At 41.4% G+C, this 20,654-nt stretch overlaps 1 protein-coding gene across 2 annotated transcripts in view; it reads right to left on the bottom strand.

Annotated features, from left to right (window-relative positions):
* Positions 1–17,257: 17,257 nt before the first annotated feature.
* The window catches only part of CAMKMT (calmodulin-lysine N-methyltransferase), a 175,492-nt gene continuing 172,095 nt past the window's right edge, over positions 17,258–20,654 (bottom strand). Inside the window, exon 11 of one of the 2 annotated variants that reach the window (XM_015857439.1) lies at positions 17,258–19,328. In XM_015857439.1, the coding sequence (XP_015712925.1) occupies positions 19,251–19,328 (78 nt within the window). In that variant the 3' untranslated portion in view covers positions 17,258–19,250. Of the gene's footprint in view, positions 19,329–19,985 lie in introns of those variants that run through there. The other variant, XM_015857440.2, reaches the window with a different exon arrangement.

The raw sequence follows: 20,654 nt of genomic DNA, 5'->3' as shown, positions 1-20,654 counted from the left end.
AATCAGAACAGAAAGTGATCCATCCAAAATCAAACTTTTCTCAAACACAGCCCAAATTCTTTGCCTCAAAGGGGAACACCAGTTGAGTTTCTTCATTATGAAGAAGTGAGGTTACTTGATTTAAGCATATCACAGCAGTAAGAGAACATTTATCTCATGAGTATCAGGTGTAAGAAGAGACTGTGTTTCCTACTTTCCAAATAAGTTAACATCTAAAAATGTTTTTATTTACTTCACATTTTGTCTTGACTTATGTAATTAATATGTGTACAGAAAGCAATGTCACATTAAAGATAAGTGAAAAGGAATCAGAGAGCACTCAATTATGATATTATTCAGCTGACTTTGCCAGGCAGAAGAAAGTGCAGAGGTCACAAAGGAAAGCAGGAAAACACTTTGATTTTAACTGCATCACAGTAGACTACCTCAAGTTTATGGCTGTCAAATGAGAGATATCCTGCTCACTTGCATCTTGTGCTAGCAGTCAGGCTGCAAAGCAGCCTTGGTATCAGCTGAGAAGACAGATACTCTCCCACCATCTTGGAAAGAGATACAGTGAATGAGAGCATTGCACCCCCTCCTTGCAGACAGGTAGTGCTGGATTGGGGCTTTTTTACACAGTGTGCTATCGGGAAAATAGATTTTGGACTCAGAGAGATTCCTAATGCTGCCTGCTCAGACCACAGACGATGCTTTATTATGCAGATGTTTCTGCTTTTATCTTTCCACCATGATTTTACCAGGCTGCCAGAGGGGACATGAACAGACATAGGAAGTGAAGGAAGGATAGAAGTCCAGCAGAAAAGTTCTCAGCATTTTACTCACTTCCACATGTTAGTGGCAATGCAAAGAGCTTCCATCTATTCAAGAAATCAGAGAAAAATGTCCTTTCTACAGATAGCCCCACATATCTCACTACAACCATCAGCTCAGGCTCCGTGATGTCAGCTGATAGCCTTGCAATACCTACCATGCCACAATAAATCATTTATCTTATCATGTTCATATAGGGCTAAATGCTCCCCTACCAGGGGAAAAACAGCTTGACAAGGTCTGCAAAGAAAACATGCTGGAGTTACTGCTGCATTCTCCTCTCAGGAGATTTGCAGCCGTGTGCAGGGGGAGCCTGCAGACCTGCAAACAGCATGGAGGCTCGCAGCAACGTTTATTTTCATGCCCTCCTAAAGAAGGTCTGGCCAGACCCAGACCTAAACATTTGCAGAGAAAACACAACTCAGGAAATGGAACCTAAGGAAGCCACGTGGAAAACTTACCAGGGAGGAACCTTGTTTTTCCAAAGGAGATGCTGCCTCTTCTTGTCAGCATAGGCATTCTTGACGTACTTGGTAAAACTGGTTTATATTTATCCTACCTGCATTACCACTGCTGCGTGGCCTAATGCAACACCCCTATACTGATCCTTTGCCTACCCATGGCCTGCTGCTTCCATCAGCTTCTCTTTTTGCAAGGTGCTGAAGTCAGCTCTAATTTCTGGCCAAGTAAATGTTTCAGCTGTGTTATCTGTCCTTTCTGCCTCTTCCCCGAGTCTCCTTAATCATTTAAATAGAACACAGAAAATTAATGATGCTGTCAGTAGTAAAACAGAAAACAGACCCATCACACAGCCACCACCTACCTTATCACCCTCCTCAAAAACAAAACAAAACAAACAAATAAAAAATCACAACACAGAAGCAACTCTCAAAACCCAGTCAATAATTATAATGAGAAGACCAGTGCCAGCTGCTTAAACCTCAGCCTGTGTTGAAGTGTGACAGAGGAACAAGATATTATGGTGCATTTCTCCACTCCCACCTCCTGTGTGAATGCCCGATGAGAAAACATGAACAAACTTGTCCTTGAGTTGCTGCTGTTTAGGACCTTTTTTTTTCTCCTGGGTATCCTTTGGGAAAACATAGGCTCAGTGGGACCATCCATTCCATGATTATAAATTAAACAAGGGCAACCGCAATTCTGATGTTTGGCTTATAGCCACAGCTGACATAAATTTGAAATGAATTACTAATGAAGGATTGTAAAGGAACCTGTGTTAAGACTCAGCAGAAATGGAAATTTATTCCAAAAACTTCTATGGATCTTTTCAAAATGAGAGTGACAACTGCATTTTACCAGTAACTTAAATTTGCACTATGGAAAATAGTAAGACAGAAAAGGAGAGAGATCTTCTAGGCTAAGTCAGTCAAATACTAGGATTTCTCCATCCTCTTTTTTTCATGCAATCTTTTATTTCTCTCATATCTTTATTTCCTCTGTTCCTCCTTTCTTTCCTTCTTTTTCCTTCTTTCCTTTTTGTTTAAAAAAAATATCTTTTTGGCCATGAAATAGCCCAAGGCAGTATGTGAAAGAGGTTTATAGTGCTTGCTATACTATAGACACATAGGTAGCACCTTTCCAGCCTTGGCTCAGGTCATCCCTGTGGGGATGAAGATCTGCATTGGCTTCCCAAAACTCCTCTGTTGCCCTGCCAAAATCCTCCTGGCCAACCATGGGGCTGCAAAACCCTCAACTGTGCCTGAAGTTACACACAAAGCTTTCTCTTTAGGGGCAATGTGCTTTAGTTAAAACGTTGGTTTAACTGAGAATGAGAACGACAGGCAGGGATGTGGAGTGCTGCAGCTTCTGCCAGGATCTGAATGCTTCTAGCATTTCCGCTGGGAAGTTACTCCACTATTACCGCTTATTGTGAACTTATCTGATGTGACTGTGGTTTGGAAATTGCCCAAAAATGTACAGCACGGAGCAGCATCAGAAAAACGGAAGAAAAGGAGGAAGGCAGAGGGGTGGAGGGAAGCGTCAGGGGAGTTTTGCAAAGCAAATAGAGCATTATCCTTTTGTGTGAGATGCCACGAAGACTTCTCAGCTGATTCCCAATCCTTTGCTTGGAGGACCAGTGCTAAGACTAAGAGGCCGCACTCCCTCCACTGCCTCACTGTTCTCAGCACAGATTTATTAAATTTGGAATTAACATGTGTGAAGGAGGTTGATTTTGTTTGTTCTGCCGCATAACTTACTTTTCTAAACACTTAGTAATAGCAGCAGTTAATCTATTGACCAATGGCTTAAGCAGCAGGTGGCTCTAAGAGCAATGGGCCCGCTCTGACAAGGCCACAGGAATTCCTAAGGCCTCTTTGTTACCTGGGCTGGAAGGGAGAAACTGCTTGTTTGGAAAATGTTTCTCCTCCCACAAAACATCTTCAGCATTAAAGGCCTTTTGTTACCAGGAGTCTGAAGAGGGGGATTATGAAGGATAGTCTGTCACACAAATTGTTTCTTCTAGACATATAATACGACCTGCATTAAAAGTTTACAAACTAATCTAATGAAATTATCATTCAAACTAAGCAGGACTCTGGATGTTAAATTGATGCCCCGACCTACCGTGCAGTGTCAGCACTGAAAATCTCAGGACTGCAATGCTCCTGCTGCTTATATTTTAGGGTAAAATCAGGGTTGGTGTTATTTTTTTTCCTCCAAGTCTCAACAGCTTTGTGTTTGAAATAGGAACCCAGATAACCTGCAGGAGCTCATTTTCTTAGGAAATCCAGGCACCAGCGCATTAACAAATTAGTTCCCACGTGCTAATGAATCTGGAGTTACACTTAGCTGTGTGTCACTGGGGTCTTTACCTCTCCCATTTATAGCATGCAAATTAACATTGGAAAATAAGAGGACGTGCAGTTCTATACCTCTGAGGCAACACGGTGCTGGCTAAGCCGAGGGCAGCATTTAACTGTGACTTTCCTAAGGGAGGATTCCACAGTATGAAGTTGGGAGGTGCTCCCTGCTCCTAAACATGTGTGCTGTCTGAGTATGCACATAAAGGACAGCAGTAGTTTGGCTTGTGGTAGGGCTTGTTCTTTCAGCAAAGCTTTCTGTGTTATCCGAATCAGGAGAAAATACCTTCATCTGTATGTGAGTGTATGCATAATGGAAATATGTATAGACATACACGCTATATGGCTTATATATATGTATGCATATATGAATACACACACATGAATATGTATATTCTTTTGCTCCTGCACTCCTACTACAGTTCCATAGTCCGTACATCACAAGCAACAGCTGTAAACAGCTGTACCATAGTAACACATAAAATAAGAACAGGAGAAGTCAAGTTACAAAATACTTTCTATCCTGATCTCCATGTGCTGGGGTCTCTTCATCATTTGAATCATGTGTCTACCTCAGTGTTATGCATCCATGTGACATATGTATGCATGCAGATGCAAATACACACCATTTCTATTTTAGGCCTTTGTGTTTTGGGGACCTTGAACTCGCCTGGAGATGAGATCCAGAAGCACCACTAGGTGCTACTGTAATGCAACTAATTAATATTATTTTTACTACTAATAGTAACAGCAGTGTTTACTTTTAGGACATTTGCACTCTTGCCAACACACGTTTTAAGTTCTTTAATTTTCTTGTTCTTTGCTGCACAAATGCTTAGAGGGATCCTAATTAACTGCTCAACAATGTCACAGTCTCATTCAGTTTTTGTCTCAAACTTATTTATTGGGCTTTGTTTATCAGTGGGAGAGTTCCTAGCACTGAGACTGCCAGGATTTACTCTAAGCCTCTTAGTCTGGTGTTTCCATGGCCCTGGCTCTCTGTGTAGGAGAAGCTCAGAAAACCATACTTACAGGTTTGGGTCTCCTTTATTTCCAGTAATCTAGAGCAGATGTTTTTTTCTCTTTAGGGGGATGGGAGAAGGCACCTGATCGCTAAATACACAGAGGAAAACACTGATTTTTTGGCTAGGGCTAGCAAAGCACTAGAGGAGACATTTGTGTTTTTCTGAGACAACGTAACTGGGTTTCAACATATTTTCAGGGCATTTCTCTGAGCCAGTGAATTCCCACGAGTAGCAACAGGAATGCCTTTGTCTGATTTGTTGGGTAGAGGGTTCCCCAGGGCCCACAGACCAAGCAAGCCAGAAAATGCATGCAGGTGTCCGCTCTGGGTCTGCCCTCCTATCCTCAGTGCCCCTCTAGCACTCAGACCTCACACCTATGCGAGGCAGCTTCTGTCCTGCACCTTACAGGGAAGGCACTGCTCCCAGCCTTCCTCCTGAGCTCATTTACCGAGCCTTTGGCATTTTCAGTTTTTAATTATTTTTAAGAACCATTAATTTCTTCCTTTCTCTTTCTCCTTTCTTTCCCTCTGCCTGCCTTCTTCCTTCTTTCTCTCTTTTTAATGTATTTTCTCATTTTTTTTTCTAGCAGGTGAGCTCTCTTCTTGCTAACTGGCCACCTAATTAGTGTGGTGAGAATTAGCTGTATTCACCCTGGCTTTAGTCCTTGCAAAAGTGTCAGAGAATTGGCCCACTTTTCAAGGTGTGAAATTTGAGGCTGAATCCAGGTGTGGTCAGAGGCACAGGGATTAGTTTCCTCCCATGGGGTACAAACAAAGGCCTGCCCTGGGGATGGATGGGGTGGGGATAATGTTGCCTGCAGGAGGGCTGACCACTCATCCTGACATTCAGTGGTCAGCACAGCATGGCACTAGGTTGTGTCATGGATTTCTCAGCATGAGGAGATCTATTTTATGGGTCTCAGTGAGGGAGACTCTGACCTGGAGTAAGAAGGGAAAGTGTTGCATTCCTACAATTCTCAGGAAGGTTCAAAGAACAGATAAACAGAACTTCATAAAATATACGTGATACACTCACCTGCTGCTGCAGTCCCCATAAAGATCCATAGAAGAACACCTTCACCCAGAGCTCCATCCTTCATGAATGCTCCAGGTTTGCGGTCAGCACTGATGAGGCTGCACCTGGAGTGCTGTATCTGGTTGGTTACCACCAGGCCCACCTGCAGGCAGTTTCTCAGCAGCACTGTTATACACACAACAGCACTGAGTCTGAGACAGCACACAAAAACCTGCTTGGCCAAGGTCCTTCCAGCACTGTCTTTGTGCAGGGCTGACACTGGTGTGTGTGAGCACCACTCTGCCTTCATCAAACACAGCTCAGCAAGTGCTACCCATCTCTCTTACCTGCACCGATCAATTGGTCAGTGACTGATCAGGTGCTTAGCCTCGGGCCAGAAACTCCTTCATTCTTCTCACTGACACCACAACACAGGGAGAATATGTAAGAGATTTTTTTCCTGTCAAATGAATACAGTTACTCATGTAACTCAGGAAGCCCTTTGAGAACCAGCCAGTTTCTGTTGAGCCAGTATTTTCTAGAGGAGGATTCTGCTGTTAGCATTTGGTATTGTAATGAAACTGAGGCTATGCCAGTGCTGCAGACCTTTTGTGGTTTTTTTTCAGGCTGAGCCTGTTTTTTCAGTAGGATAGATGACAGTCATGGAGAATCCTCATGATAGGGCAGGCCCTGAGGAGACTGTCTCAGTAGTACATAGGAGTTATTGTAAAGGAACAAATGAAGTTGCTGGTGACAGCAAACACCTTGTTACTCAGGATCTTTCATATGAGGTGTCTGGTAATTTTGGGAAACAAAACTACAGCATGTGATCAGCTCTGGGATGCCCAGCACAAGAAAGATCCAAATCTGTTCGAGTGGGCTCTGTGGAGGCCTCAAGGATGAGGCTGGAGCACCTCTAATATGAAGACAGGCTGAGAGAGTTAGTGTTGTTCAGCTTGGGGAAGTGAAGGCTCCACGGAGACCTTATAGAGGCCTTTCACTACCTAAAGGGCCCTGCAGGAAAGCTGGGGAGGGATGCTTTACCAGGGATTGTATTGATAGGGCAAGGGGTAATGGTTTTAAGCTGAAAGAGAGTAGATTTAGATTAGCTATTAGAAATAAATTCCTTGCTATGAGGATGGAGAAGCTCTGGAACAGGTTGCCAAGAGAGGCTGTGGATGCCCCATCCCTGGATGTTCAAGGCCAGGCTGGCCGAACTGGTGGCTGGTGTCCCTGTCACCTGCCATTTCAGAAAAAAATATCCACATCTTGTCCTCTGAGCATACGTGTAGCGCAACATCCTGTAAATAGGTCATTTGCTTGTCTGTCCACCGTCCCCAGTTTCCTTCGTCTCTAGAAACATCTCTTCTGCCTCCTCCTGTTGATGCTGGCATAAGAGCATGTAATCTGTGTGGAATGCATGGGGCTGGGAAACGGAGGTGGATCAGACCATCTGAAAATCCAACTTGCATAACTTTAACCGAGAAAGGAGGGTAAAGATAGCACCTGGTGCTTCTCTGTTCTCATCATTATTTAGTGGAAAGTGCCTGACAAGACCCTACAAATCTGAATTGTGAAATTACCCATGTCAGACTATGGGCTGGACTTTGGAACTTCAGACATTCCCAGATCTTTTACAAAAGAAAAATAAAAAAAGAAATATAAAGAAAGGCAAGGGGCTGTCATTTAATATTAGAAGGACAGAAATATTAAACTTCATCTTTTCTGTGCTGCCTGTTCTACTTTCTGTGAGCACCCCACTTTAATTATCCTGCAGAGGACAGAGAGTATACACTGTCCTCACTGCCATGCATCTTTCATTGTTATTCTTTGGGGCGGGCTCTATATGAATTAGTAACAAGCAGCCCTTTGTCCTTTCCTTCAGACCCTCCAAATTTGGCTATGCTTTGCAGTTCATCTTTGCAATGAAGCTACACCATCACTGTAGTTCTTTAAAAGGGTCACAGGGAACCACAGCAAAGTGGTATACAAAGGTAAAGATGTCAAGTGAGTTATGTTAACAGCAAAAGAACTACACAGTAGGTCAAGGTTTGGGCAACAACAGGGATATTTTTGTTAAGATAATACTACTCACAGTGGTGGTGGTTTCCTTTGTAATACATAGCTGCCCAGAGAGAATTGCCTCTATTCTCATGGAGTCAGAGGGCCATATAGGAAGGTCCTATGGGGTCTAAATGAGATAGACACTGCAATTGCTTCTACAAATAAACTTTTACTATATAAGCAGTATGAATGGGCTCTGGTGTAATGCTTTCTAATGGTTCACATTTTCAGATTGGTTTTAAGACAATTATCAGAGCAAGCTTTTAAGAGCTAAATGGAGGTTTGTGCAGTTGTGTTTTCCTTTAGGAAGGGTAATTACCTTTCACTGTACCAGTACAGGGCAGAGGTTTCTGAGTTACCTCCCACCTGACCTGGCAGAGAAAAATGGCATGTCCAGGACAGGAGAATCTGCAGGTGGTTATGATTTTGCACACAAAATATCACATCTTCAAGCCCACTCTATGAGGCTGTATGTTCAAACACAGGCTAGGAGCAACCTTTTTGCTAACAGAAGGTTCAGCCTGATCCTACTGCGTAGCACAGGTCTGTGGCATGGAAAAACCAGCTCCTCACCTTCCATGCATCCCCCTGAGCATGCAGCAATACAGCCAATTCATCAGACTCTGGAGCTCCAGTGGAAAGCAGCCTGGCCTGAGGTTCTTCCTCTCTGCAAAAACCAGAAAATCTCACATGTGCCAAGAATGAACATTTTTCAGTGGAACCACAGGATTTTCACTGCTCATAATATGGATGTCCAGAGCCAGGGGAGGAGGCACAAACAGCCTGAGCATGTTCCTCACCATAGCACGCTGAGGTCAACAGAGGTACAGCCCTGCTGCAGCTGAGCTCCCAGCTTGCTGGCAGCTAATGTACCTATAGACATCCCTCATGGCAGCAAAGAGTTTTGAGCTATTACTGCTGGTCTATCTCCCTTTGGAGTTCCACTTTTAAAAGAAATCTGGGAATACAGCAGTGATGCTGCCTCATGCATATAAGATCCATTGCAGAGCACCACACTGCTACCTCAGTATTTTTTAGAGGTTTAACGCAACATTTCTTTCTTCACTTGAAAGAACATTTTTCAGCACTAAGGGGGTAAGCTGTCCTCCAGCTTTCAGATGTCTGTATATTCTGATTTCCCTGCATGTGCCCTCTGCTGAAAATGTGCTCAGATCCAGCAGTAAGTGTTCAACTTCTTCCTTCTGTGCTATGAAAAGGTAAGAAAATAGGAAAAGGGGAATAATAAAGACTTAGGCATGCAGCTTTTATGAATGCGGGGTTTTAAAAATCATTTGTCCCCTCAGTTCTAGTAGACTAGCACCATATGGATGAATTTTAAGCCATAACTGTCCAATAGCTCTTGAAAGGTGCATTACGTCACCTTTCAGATAGAAGTCAGAAGGAAGAAAGCCACTAGAATAGATAAATAAGCAAATTATTATTAAGGCTGTACACATCAACCTTAAAATAGCACTAGGAAAATGCGCAGTGTTTCTGCAGCTCAGATCTCTGTACAGCAATCTGAATTACTCATGCAGGTATTAACTTGGGCAGGCTGGATGTGCTATATGTTGGAGTACCAAGTAAAATGGGAGGGGGGAATCCTATCCAGAAGCAGTAAGAGCATGGCTGCATGGCCACAACATGCCCGCTGCCTGCTGGTGGTTTCCTAAGGAAAAACATGTTCCAAATCACCTCATTGGCATGGGGTAGATTGAAAGCAAAGCTATAAGTTGCTTTACAGTCATACATTTTTTTAATACTGCACTCTGGAACCCAGGAAAGCAGACTTACTGGAGGGCTGAGTCCCCAGCACCCAGCATGCCCTTCCCCTGCTGCTCTGTCCGTTTTCACCTTTCCTAGTGAGCACACACAGCTTGCTCTCATGGATGCGCTAAGGGCTTTCCGCCAGCTGCTGTTCTGCTGTGTTTGTTATTAGACACAGAATAGCAGACATTGTGCTAATTCTAGAAATGTTCTTAAGAAGTCTCACCTGTGCTCCTTGCTATGCTGGTCTTGCTCTGCTGCAAGACCAACCTTCTGCCCTGCTGTAGGAGAGCTCTCTCACCCATTGCCTTCTAGAAGCGTGTACAGTCCACCTTCTATAATGAACACAAATGGGACTTCATAGGTCTCACTCATCAATGCAGGGTACACACTGGGAATTCTGAGTGCCATGTCCCAAGACAGGAGGTGCTCTTCCCTGTACTCAACCCTTAGGTCTCAGAAGCAAACCTCCCACCCTTGCTTCTCTGACATGGAGGATGGGATGCAGCCCATGTGTTACAGCCCTTACAGCAGCGATGTGTCTTTACAACGTAGAAAAAAGCAGGACAAAAGTGATCTGAAATGGACTGGGGTTCAGCAGTAGGCATCCTTTCATCTGTCAGCGTCTGGCAGAAATTTCTACCCAGTGGCAATATTCCTCTGCTTTGCTCATAGCTGAAAATAACTCCGATAGTGCTTCAGAAGGGCTGACTTTTCACTGAGCTGAACACTTTTCCAAATGATTTTTGCCACTGTGAACATCTTTTCCTTGGATAAGGAGCATTAATTCAGGCTCTTCTCTTTTGGTTCTGTTCTCTGCAGCACACAAACCACTATAAAACATCTCTTTGTTTCTGTGCTCTCCCATGAGCTTTATTTCCATATTTTTTGTTTTTGCTTATCTTCCTGCCTCAGTGGTGGATACCCAGTGTGCTGGTGCCAGTGACACAACTCCTTTTTGGTGCCAGTGATACATGGCAGCACCCTGCTGCAGGGTGGGTACCTGACAGAGCAGGCATATCTGACCTACTGATTTAATCCCATTGGAGACAAAAGGCCCAGCCCATTCCAGAGCAACCTGTGGTTGCTTAGTGCTGGGAATGGAAGGTTAAATCGCCACTTTGCTTCCTGTTGTGTCACCATTTTAAATGATGGTATTGGTTATTGAATCCATTTCCACAATGCTAATGCCTTTGCTATGATGCAGAAAGAAAATGTTCTAATGGTGGTCCTCATCCCTAAAGCTTCTAGTGGAAAAGCAATTGCTCGCAGACTTATGTCACCAAAAAAACATCTCTGAAGGTTTTCTAATGAGAGAGCAAAGGGTTAATCTAGACCCACTGTCACCCAAACACATCCCATCCCAAAAAGCAGCATAGCACTATAAAGCACAAAGTTGGAGGAGCAAGCATCAATGCAACCAGTCTTTTTCTTCTGAAGAAATATGACAAAAGTTGTACATGTTTTCCTCAGAGCTCTTTCCCCACCCTTGAAAATCATCAGCTTGTTGATGAAATGCTTTAGAGAAATTCTTCTGCTGCACTGTGGGTGTCTGTCTGTATTTCAGTACTTCTGATAACACCAGTACTGATAGAAAGAACAGCAACCAGTTCAGGGAGTTTCAGACGATAACTGGTGATGTAAAAATTGCAGTTCCCGGGGTATCCTAATATCTTGCATAAAGGTAAAGTCTGATGGATGGATGAAGGTCTGTTGTTTAAGAAGAACTGTTACTGAGACTTGCATTATGAAAGCAATTTGATACAGTCTCCTGTGGAGACTTTGTGTGTGTGTTACTTCACTTCTCTGCCTCAGTTTCCTCATGTGGGAGGAGGGAAACCATTTCCTGATGTACCAGACCATTCTGTTCTTTGTTGACAAAAAGCATTCTGGACATGCAAAGTACTGTGCTGCTTACAGGCGAATTATCATTAAAATGTAAATATTCTGAAAGTATTGTTTGGAGGTACTTTACGTACTATTCACCTTTCAAATTTCTTTAGAAACTGAAGCATTTCAGAAAATGAAAAAACAAAACAAACCCACCAAATCTCCTCTTGCACATCTGCTTCCCAGAGCAAACAAGACTAGGGCTGGGGCTAAACCTGTGGCCCCCTCCTCCCATTTGGGATAACATGGGGGATGATTCGGTCAGTGACAGCAACTTAAACTTTGGGAACCCTGATCCACAGCCATGAACCTCAAGGAGCTGCTGGCTGTGTTCAAACGCTAATCTCTCAGAGGTTTTGCTATTTATTTTTAATGGTCCACCTCCGGGACATTCATCTGACACTTCTGCTATTATGTTACCTGGATTAAAAAAGATGCTAATAAGAGTTATTAGCCAGCTTCTTACACAGAAGGCTTTTGCAATTTCAGTACTTCCTGAGTCACTCATTCAGGATCCTGGGGAAAAAAAAATAGAGCATTTCTGCTCTCCAGACCCCCCCTCTTTTTTTTAACCTCAAGAAGTGCTTAAAGTTCCTTGTTAAGAGGTTTGAAAAATGTATAGTCCTTGTAAATTAAATACTACAAGTTCTTAGATGAGTGATCCCTAAACATTTATTATTCACACTAATATGATTTAATTCTTAGTCACTGTAAGATTTATAGAAATTAAAAGACTTCATACGCATAATGGTGATGAAGATGTAATCTCTAGCCCATGAAATCTTTATGTGTGACTCCACACTTCAGCAGCGTGGCTACCCCTGGCACTGCAGGAACGGGGCCACCTCTGGGGCTGCTTGGCTGTGCCAGGCTGAAAGCGGGTTTGGCTGGCGGCAGCCTGGACATGGTGTGAAGCCACCTCCCAGGTCATGGTGTGAGGGGACTGTGAGCTCATTGCTGCTGTGCCTGGGTCAGGATTACCCCTGTCCTATGCTGCCTGCCCACAGCTACAGAGAGGGCGAGTGGGCCCTGGGCTCAGCTCCATGCCTGCGAGCGGGCCGTGATGGCTTCTACTTCAGCTCAAAGAAGAAATGCATGTTACAATTACCTATCTGCATTCCCTCAGCTGGAGGCCCAAGGAATTAGCAGTCCCTCCACCTTTGATGGCACGTACACTGTTTACAACAGGGAGTTGGCGCCGTTCGCGTTTAATTGTCACCTGCGAGCTGTGAGACCACCGTCAGAATGGAAAGGGGAGGAGTTCACTCCAAATTCATTTTATTTTTTTTAACTGTCAGAGCCACTCCACACAAAGCTGCAGCAACTTCAGCGACCGTCTTGGTTGCACACCAAGGATTTCACTGAGAACATGTTAGAGGGAATCAGAAAGCCGAGAAAAGGTCACAAATAAGCACCTTAGGAACAATGAAAGCTTTTCTCCATGTAGCAGTGGGAGAGTTGCTAGAAAAACTGAAAAGGTATTAATCAGAAGTGGCTATAAATCCTCTGGAGTTTTGCTCTTATAAAACTCCTCAGAGAAAGTCTTGAAGGAAATGCAGGTCAAAGCCCAAAAAAGCTCTTGATCAGAGATTGCTGGAGGAAAATCTTCCCAGATGCCATTTAATAGGCAGCAATCACCCCAGGAGTGGGAAAGCCAAGTACGCTTGAAACATGGTTGCAGTTCCTAATAGGCCTTGTCACACTTAAGGCACTGCAAGCTCCATCCAACGAACAGCTGAAGCTGGCTGGCGATTCATAAAGCCAACAGTTTAAAGTTTATTATGATGAAAGCACTTAATGACAGCCATCGCTAGGGGCCCATCATTTATAAAGCTGTGCTGAGTATTAGACATGTAGCATGACCACCAATTTTATGTCACAATTGCTACCATAAAATGACCTTTGGTGATTTTTACTGCATGTGGTGGACAGCTCTTCTTTTACATTAGTGCTCTGTGGCTTTTCTTTGCAGACTATTATGCTGTCTAAAGCTTATTTGGCACTGTCGTGAGTCTCAACCCTTGTTATTACCCCGAAGGCCTGTCTAAAGGAAAACTCTCATGTTCTATTATAGCACTCCAATAATTTACAGATCTTACCATCCTTGGTTAGCGTCATAATTTAGTGCAGATATTCCTTCATTGTTACCACATTTAATAAAATCCCTCTGTTTCTACAAACCGCACTAAATTTCCTACCCGGGCCACTGATACACGTATGCTCCTGGATTACCGAGACATAGATAACGGGTTTTAATTTTTTGTTGTCAGATGAAAAGAACGGTAAGGAAAAGCAGTGAGCGGTAGTTAACCTGGGAGAAATCTCCTTAAAGCCTTCGGTATAAATGGTAGACATTGCACAAGCACCGAACGCAATTTCGGCTTACAATACACAAACATGCATTTGCATGTGAACAATATTACTTAATTACCTTTCAATTTTTAGACCTACTTTGTATACTTCAAAAGTGTTTGAATATGCCAGCACTTTGCTGCCCTGATGCAAAGCATTACCAGTAAAGTGGTCTGTCCATGCTACAACACCTTTAAATTGTATATATAATTTTATAAATGATAAAAAAATCTGTTTCTAGTCTGTGAAAAAACACACTAGCATAGCACACCGCAATCTTGAAAGGATTTAAAATATGTGATTTCTGCTGGTACCTACTGTATTGGGTTTTATATAAAGCTTTTTTCAATAAGGTAAATTGTTACATGACAAACTCATCTTCCACCATTATCATCTGCTGTTTGTGTTTAACAACAGGAGTCCTGGTCTAACAAAACTGTTGTAATGGCTGTACAAATTACTCAGCTGAAAGCTTTTCACCAAACCAAACAGTATTAATCAGCAGTTCTTATGAAGGTGCTAATTAAAAACAATTTTCTTCCTCAGTTTGCAATACTAAGCCATCTTCATTTGCACAGTTTCCAATATACAGCTACTGTATACACTCACACTTCAGGGCCTCTATTAACTATTGAATCTCCTATTACATATTTTATTACATTCCTGTCTCCCAAGTTTAGAAGCTTGTTGACATTTTAGAAGTCACAGCATGATATGTTTAATCATTTTAAAAGTACATTAATTGAAGTCAGACTTGGGGAAAAAATAGCAGGTCTTTTCGCACGCAGGCTCTGGCAGGGCACAGCACCGGTTGAACGCTCCAATCCCTTCCTGCTAGCACAACCCATCACCCAGAGGAAACATTTTACAGCTGAAGGGGAACATGCTTAATGCAGAGAACATTTTTTCTATTGTTTTTTGTTTTTTGTTTTTTTTTTTACTTAGTGGCCTTCTATGAGTGACAATAACCTGGCTTTCTGCAGGCAAATATATCCATAATAAAGATACTTTTTGTTACCCAAGTTGTACTGCTCTTCCTCTCTCACCAGCCATGACAGCTCTTTATTTTTGGGGGCCTGGCATCTGTTGAGTTTAACCCAGATTCGAGGGTCAAGATGTTTCTTCTCAGGTTGTGGAATGCCATCTGGATGACTATTCCGTCCATCTTCCCTGTACTCTCCCTACACTTTACACACAGGAAGACAATGCAGATCCAGAGTCGCTGTCGGGCAGAGATGGAAAATATCCAGCTTGTGCCCAGCCACAACAATATGCTGGGCCTTTTGGCAGCAAGCCAGCTGCTGACTAAGCAAGGAGCCTTAACAGGCGAAATCCTTTAAAAATGGAAAAAGTTAGGTTTGTTACATTCAGCTGTTTGAACAGAGTCCACAGGTCAGGGAGGGAGGTTGATCTCGTAGAGGAGATGCAGCACTCGGTCTTACAAAACCCGGGATCAGTTATAGAGCATATTTGCTCCTTTCTCAATGTCTATAAGCAAATGAGGCAGTAATATGTCTGCTCCCTCATGTGGGGAATGGGCATGAATTAGGGGGGCACCCTTTATTTATGCATTCAGCTTCAAATTCATTCAGTCTCGTATTGGCTTTCTTTGAGCTTTATGGGGTTTCGCATCAGGGTGCCCTCTTTTTGGCTGGGTTAAGTAAGTGTTGTTGCAGTGTAGATGAGAGTAATATTGAAAATCAGCATTCAAAACCATTTTTTTAAAACACGCCGGTCTGCTTACAATGAATGGTACTGACTTGTGACAGCACAGGGCTGAGAAATCACCTTACTCAGAGTCGGGAGAATCTAAAAGGAGAATTGCAGGCTAGAAAGGGACAAAACTGTCTCCTCGTCTACTGAGGGAACAACGCAGGATGGCTGTGCTGCACAGAAAACATTTCCAATACAATCACCAGCACACACTCTCCTAGCACCTTTCACCAGCATCTCAAAACATTTCACAGGAGCTAAAGGAGTTCGCAGTTTGACATCACTGTTCATTCCCCGATTTCAAGAAGAAAAACACATGTAGAGAAAGCCAGGCTGAGCAATGCATTTGTAATTTGCTGTGTGAGAAGACAAGGACCTGGCTGCTCCCCCTCATGCATAGAAAGAGCAGGCAAAGGATGGTAATAATCATGGCCCTCTTTGACTTGCATTTCTGCTGCCCTCCCAGCCGTGTGCCACCTACCACACCGAGGGGTGGACCAGGAGATCCACCCAACACACTGCTTTTGTTTGGGAGCAGCCGAGGAGGCTTGCAATGGTGATGTAACACTTGGTAAACCCTACGCAGCCAGGATGCTTTTTGTGTGGAGAGCAATTTGAATCCCACTTCCCTCCTCATGCAAACACATAGCCATTAAGCCACAGGCAAAATGCGAATGACTTGTCTAATAACAATTTCGCAGCTGGACAGGTACCTGGGGTAGCAAGTTCTCCTGCCTCATCTCACATTCCTAAGACATTTTCATTTTGAATCAAACTTATTTCCTGAATGGAAAGATTTGCTCTGTTATTCCAAAATGCTAACAGATAGAACTAACAACTTGTAATTTTTAAGAAAATCCTCATCTCGTGTGAGACTATGAAATGGAATTTGTTTTTCTTGGCCTTTCCTACTCTCAAGCTCACAATGCACTGCCAATGGCACCAGCTGCACCAGAGCTGCACGTCCACAAGAAGATCCTTTTTCTTCCATTTTCCTCTGAGGGGGAAAGAAGATGACAATATTGCTCTAAGAACTACCAGCATATCTGAAGACAGACTTGCATCAGCTTCGCATTCCCGTTCTCTCTCAGTGAAGAAAGCGAAGCTCATCTGTCTTGTTCATCTTCAAAGTGCTTGGCAAGCACAAAATGATTAAGCTCAATATTCTTCTACTGAACACGGTAAACTGTATCATTAAGAATATGCCAAGTATCAGATGCTAGTTAAAGCACACCACATGAAAGGCTCTGACACATTTTATAAGAATGATTTGATAAGCTGCCTAACTTTTTCTTAACAAAGATATTTGATGTATTTAAAAACATTAATTTTTATTTTTTTAAGTTAAAGAGCTCAGAAACAATTCATCAAAACCCTACTGAAATGAGGGACTCTGAGAGATGTCCTTAAAGAAACAACAACACTGTTAGCACGTCACTAACAACATGTCCTACATTTTGCATTTTTCAATACCCATTTGAAACAAAAAAATAAAAATAAAATTAAAAGAAAAAAGAAGAGCGCAGGCTTATATACCTATAAAAACACCTACATGGCCCAAACCTGCAAACAGTTATGTAGATGAGGAACTTTACTGCCTGTGGAGCTCCTATGTGAGTTTGCAGGATGAAGCTTAAATGTGTCTTTGGTAAACAAGCCATCAATTACACACTTTAAGGACAGCAGCACCTGTGCAAAGCCTTCAACACAAACTAGGGAAATAAAAGCAGTCAGCTACTATTTTGAGTGAAACTGTTTTCTTCTTAGGGCTAAAAAGATGATTTTCAGTGACACTGGTTCTGTTTCTGGCAGCTAATAATATTTATTAGATTATTGTTACAGCAGACATTCAAGCAGACATTCTCAGAAATAAAAGGTCCACAAATTGTAATATTTCACTATTTTTTACATCCCTTTGTTGATTATAAATGTATCCTTGTATGTATTTTTAGAGAAAAGGATTTGCTGAGTAGGACACGTAGAACAAATTAAAGCAAAACTAAAGCCACCTTTACAGCAATTTTAAATAACTCTCAATTACTTTTCATTTCCTGCTAGACAGGTATCTTCTAACTAGAGTTTGAATATGAAACTCATACCAGCTATAAGGGAGATATGCTACTCAGTTCTGGTATAAATGGTTGGTTTGCATTGCCCCTGGTCTTTATCTAACACTGAGAATAGGCTGCTTTTTATCAAAAGAGGAATAAATTGCTGTTATTGTGATGTTAGCCCATCACTTGGCATTGCAATTCAAGTTTTTGTGAGAAAGAAATGTATGATCTAACTGCGACTTGACCTATGCCTTCTGAGATCCATCTAGGTGCTCTAATGGAGCATAAAAAGTATTGAATACAAGGACATGCAAACCGGTAGTGAAGAAATTTGAGCAGAAGTGTGAAGAGAAAAGGACCTTCATGAGCCTGTGGTTTACATGCTGCCCAATTTGTTGAATATGGAAGAACACTTATTATCAAACTGCAATTCTTTTAATATTTTTCAGCATCCTCTTTGCTTCCTCGATAGTATCTCCCTCTTTCAGTTATGCTCATTTTAAAATTGTTCTGGCTTGAGAGGGAGTACAGGATTCTGTAATAATTCCGGCTATTTTTTTGGTCAGAATTTGGTAAAATGTTCTATTAACCTATTAAGAGAAAAAGAAATAGTTTCCATCTCTTGGTAGGACTTTTTCTTTCCCAGCACAAGAAGTCATATTAAATGTTTACCAGACTCTTGGGCCATGATACATCACAGTGCAAACTAATTTGAGTGAGGCAGTTTGATTACATTACAAACTCCTTTCATTGTAAGAGTCTTTCTTGGAATCTATCAAAAAAGGATGCATTTTTAAAAGCGATTTTCAGAATAGTAGCATTTAGATTTTAGTCCTGATAAAGGCTCACTTTCCATTCATAGTCAGAACCTAAATGTGCTCTTCTTGTACCTAAACAGATAATAAGCACTCAGCACACTCCCCCTTCTTGACACAACACACTGAGACTAATCACACATAATTGGAGAGGAGGAGCAGAGGGGCTGGGCAGGCTATTGTGTCCAAAGGACAAATGGTCAGTTTATGAGGCTTTTGTCTGATGCATAATTTCTTATACATCTAGAAGAGGAAAAGTCTTGCTAGAAAAAACAACCACACAGACAACCCTATCTGTAGTAAAAAAAAAAGCCTTCATCACAGCAAATGAGGACGCTTCAATTATCAACAGAAAAATCAACAGCCGAATTTAAAAAAAAAAAGAAAGGCAAGGAAAAATCTGAGGATGTAATAGGTGCACTTTGAAAAGATTTTAAGACAACCATTTCCTTACTTATTAAAGGTGAATGCATTTACCACTTTACAGACAGTTATGTAAATCCACAAAGTGTATTATTCATGTATTTTCAAATATGGCCCCAAAATAACATTTAAAGAGGTCAACGAAGTACATAGAAGTTTAAAGACACAAAGGAGAAGGAAGCCAGCTTTCACACCTTGGTTATTTATATATATGTGATGTCTGATGGTGTTTAGGCTGAAAAATAATTGGAAAAATACATTCTAAAATTATATATATATATATATATATATATAAAGTCAAATATATATATAAAGTCAAAATGATTGAACACTGTGAAACAAACCAGATATTTTCCTTGGCACTTACATTAAAATATTACTCTGATGATGTCTCAAGAATAAAAGGGGGGAACAGAACCTTCCATTCCCTGACTATCCACATACACGGGTTAATTTTCAGCAGTCCATCTTAAGATAACAACAAAAAAGTATCATCTTCTATCCGCATTTGGTTAAAACAAGAAGAAGAGGGTAATGGAGGTTTTCATCATATGCATCTTTTTCTTCATTTTTCAACTGCAAATAAAAATGGAAAAAGTAAGCAAATTACATGCAAGCATTTAAAAAATAAAAAGACAGTTCTTGCTTAGCTATGTCCCTTAGTGCAAATGATATTAGTAAACATTAAACATTTAATAACCACAAGAAGAAATCTTAAAGTCAAATACTATCACAGGTATGGAAGAATATATCAAATATTATTAGGAACTGGTCAGAGTTTGTAGACAAACTAATCCACGCAATAAAATGCTGCACGTTACTTATTAAAAAAATAAAGAAGTGAGGTCTCAAGCTGCTGTATTAAGGAAATAAATCATATTCAGGTGAGATTTAAGGTCTACATTAAATCCACTAAGTAAGGAATTTGAAAATAAATATTAAAAGTTTATCCCTCTTCAGTCTAACTCCTGCTGTGTACTCGGTATTTAGGATCAAGAACTGTTTCAGCCTTCTGAAATAACATAGTACTAACTGCAGGTTTACATAATCACAAGCCCCTTCCAGGGTTGTAATGCAGTTCTTGACAGGCTTGTTTATTAATTCTGCTGAATATTAAAAATTGTTATTGTAAGAGAGAATTATCACCTGATAACTTGTGTGTAATATTCAAATTCCCTGCTCTTCTGATCTATGTTGAAAGAACAAATTTCTGAAGAGATAGCAAATATGTGGTTTTTTTTTTGGTAGGCATTCTGGTTAAAAGCAATTCAAAACATGTATACATATTTAAAGCACGAACATGGAAACGCCTCATAAATACTCTATTCTGTAATCACCTCACATAAAAATATTTGCATATTTTTAATATAATCCTAAGGGAGAAGTATAAAAAAAAATAAATGAAGCCTTTAGTCATGACTGACACATATGAATCTTTCCTCCCCAAAATAGTACGTTTAAAGCCAGATCTCCCTATCCCATGCTGTTTTGTCTCTGTTTTCCTTGCCATGCATTAAGGGTCGTGTCACAACATTGCTCATGTTATTTAAACAAAGATCTTTTCCATATCATATTTTGCCAAGATTAAGTGCCTCTGTGTAAGCTACTGTCTACGAGCAATTAACACACTTCTTTTCCACAGAGGAACGTAAAGCTGATCTATTCTCTAAATTCTAATCCACTTTACTAAGAAGTGTTTGTGTATAATTACTAAAGTAATGACGATGTTTCCCAAGATCTTTTAACTTTACCACAGGTGGTTCCCTTTGTTTGCACAGGACTGCCCATCCTGGCATTCCAATCTTCCATATGAAGAAAGATGGTATTTTATTGGTACCCTAAAGTGTTGCCAACCTCCAAATTTCACTGAGTCAAAAAACTACCAAAAGAAAAGATGACAGG

Source organism: Coturnix japonica, chromosome 3 (assembly GCF_001577835.2).
Source record: "Coturnix japonica isolate 7356 chromosome 3, Coturnix japonica 2.1, whole genome shotgun sequence".
NCBI classification, from domain to species: domain Eukaryota; kingdom Metazoa; phylum Chordata; class Aves; order Galliformes; family Phasianidae; genus Coturnix; species Coturnix japonica.
The sequence above is the reverse complement of the archived record's forward strand: the minus strand, read 5'-3'. Positions and strand labels throughout refer to the sequence as shown.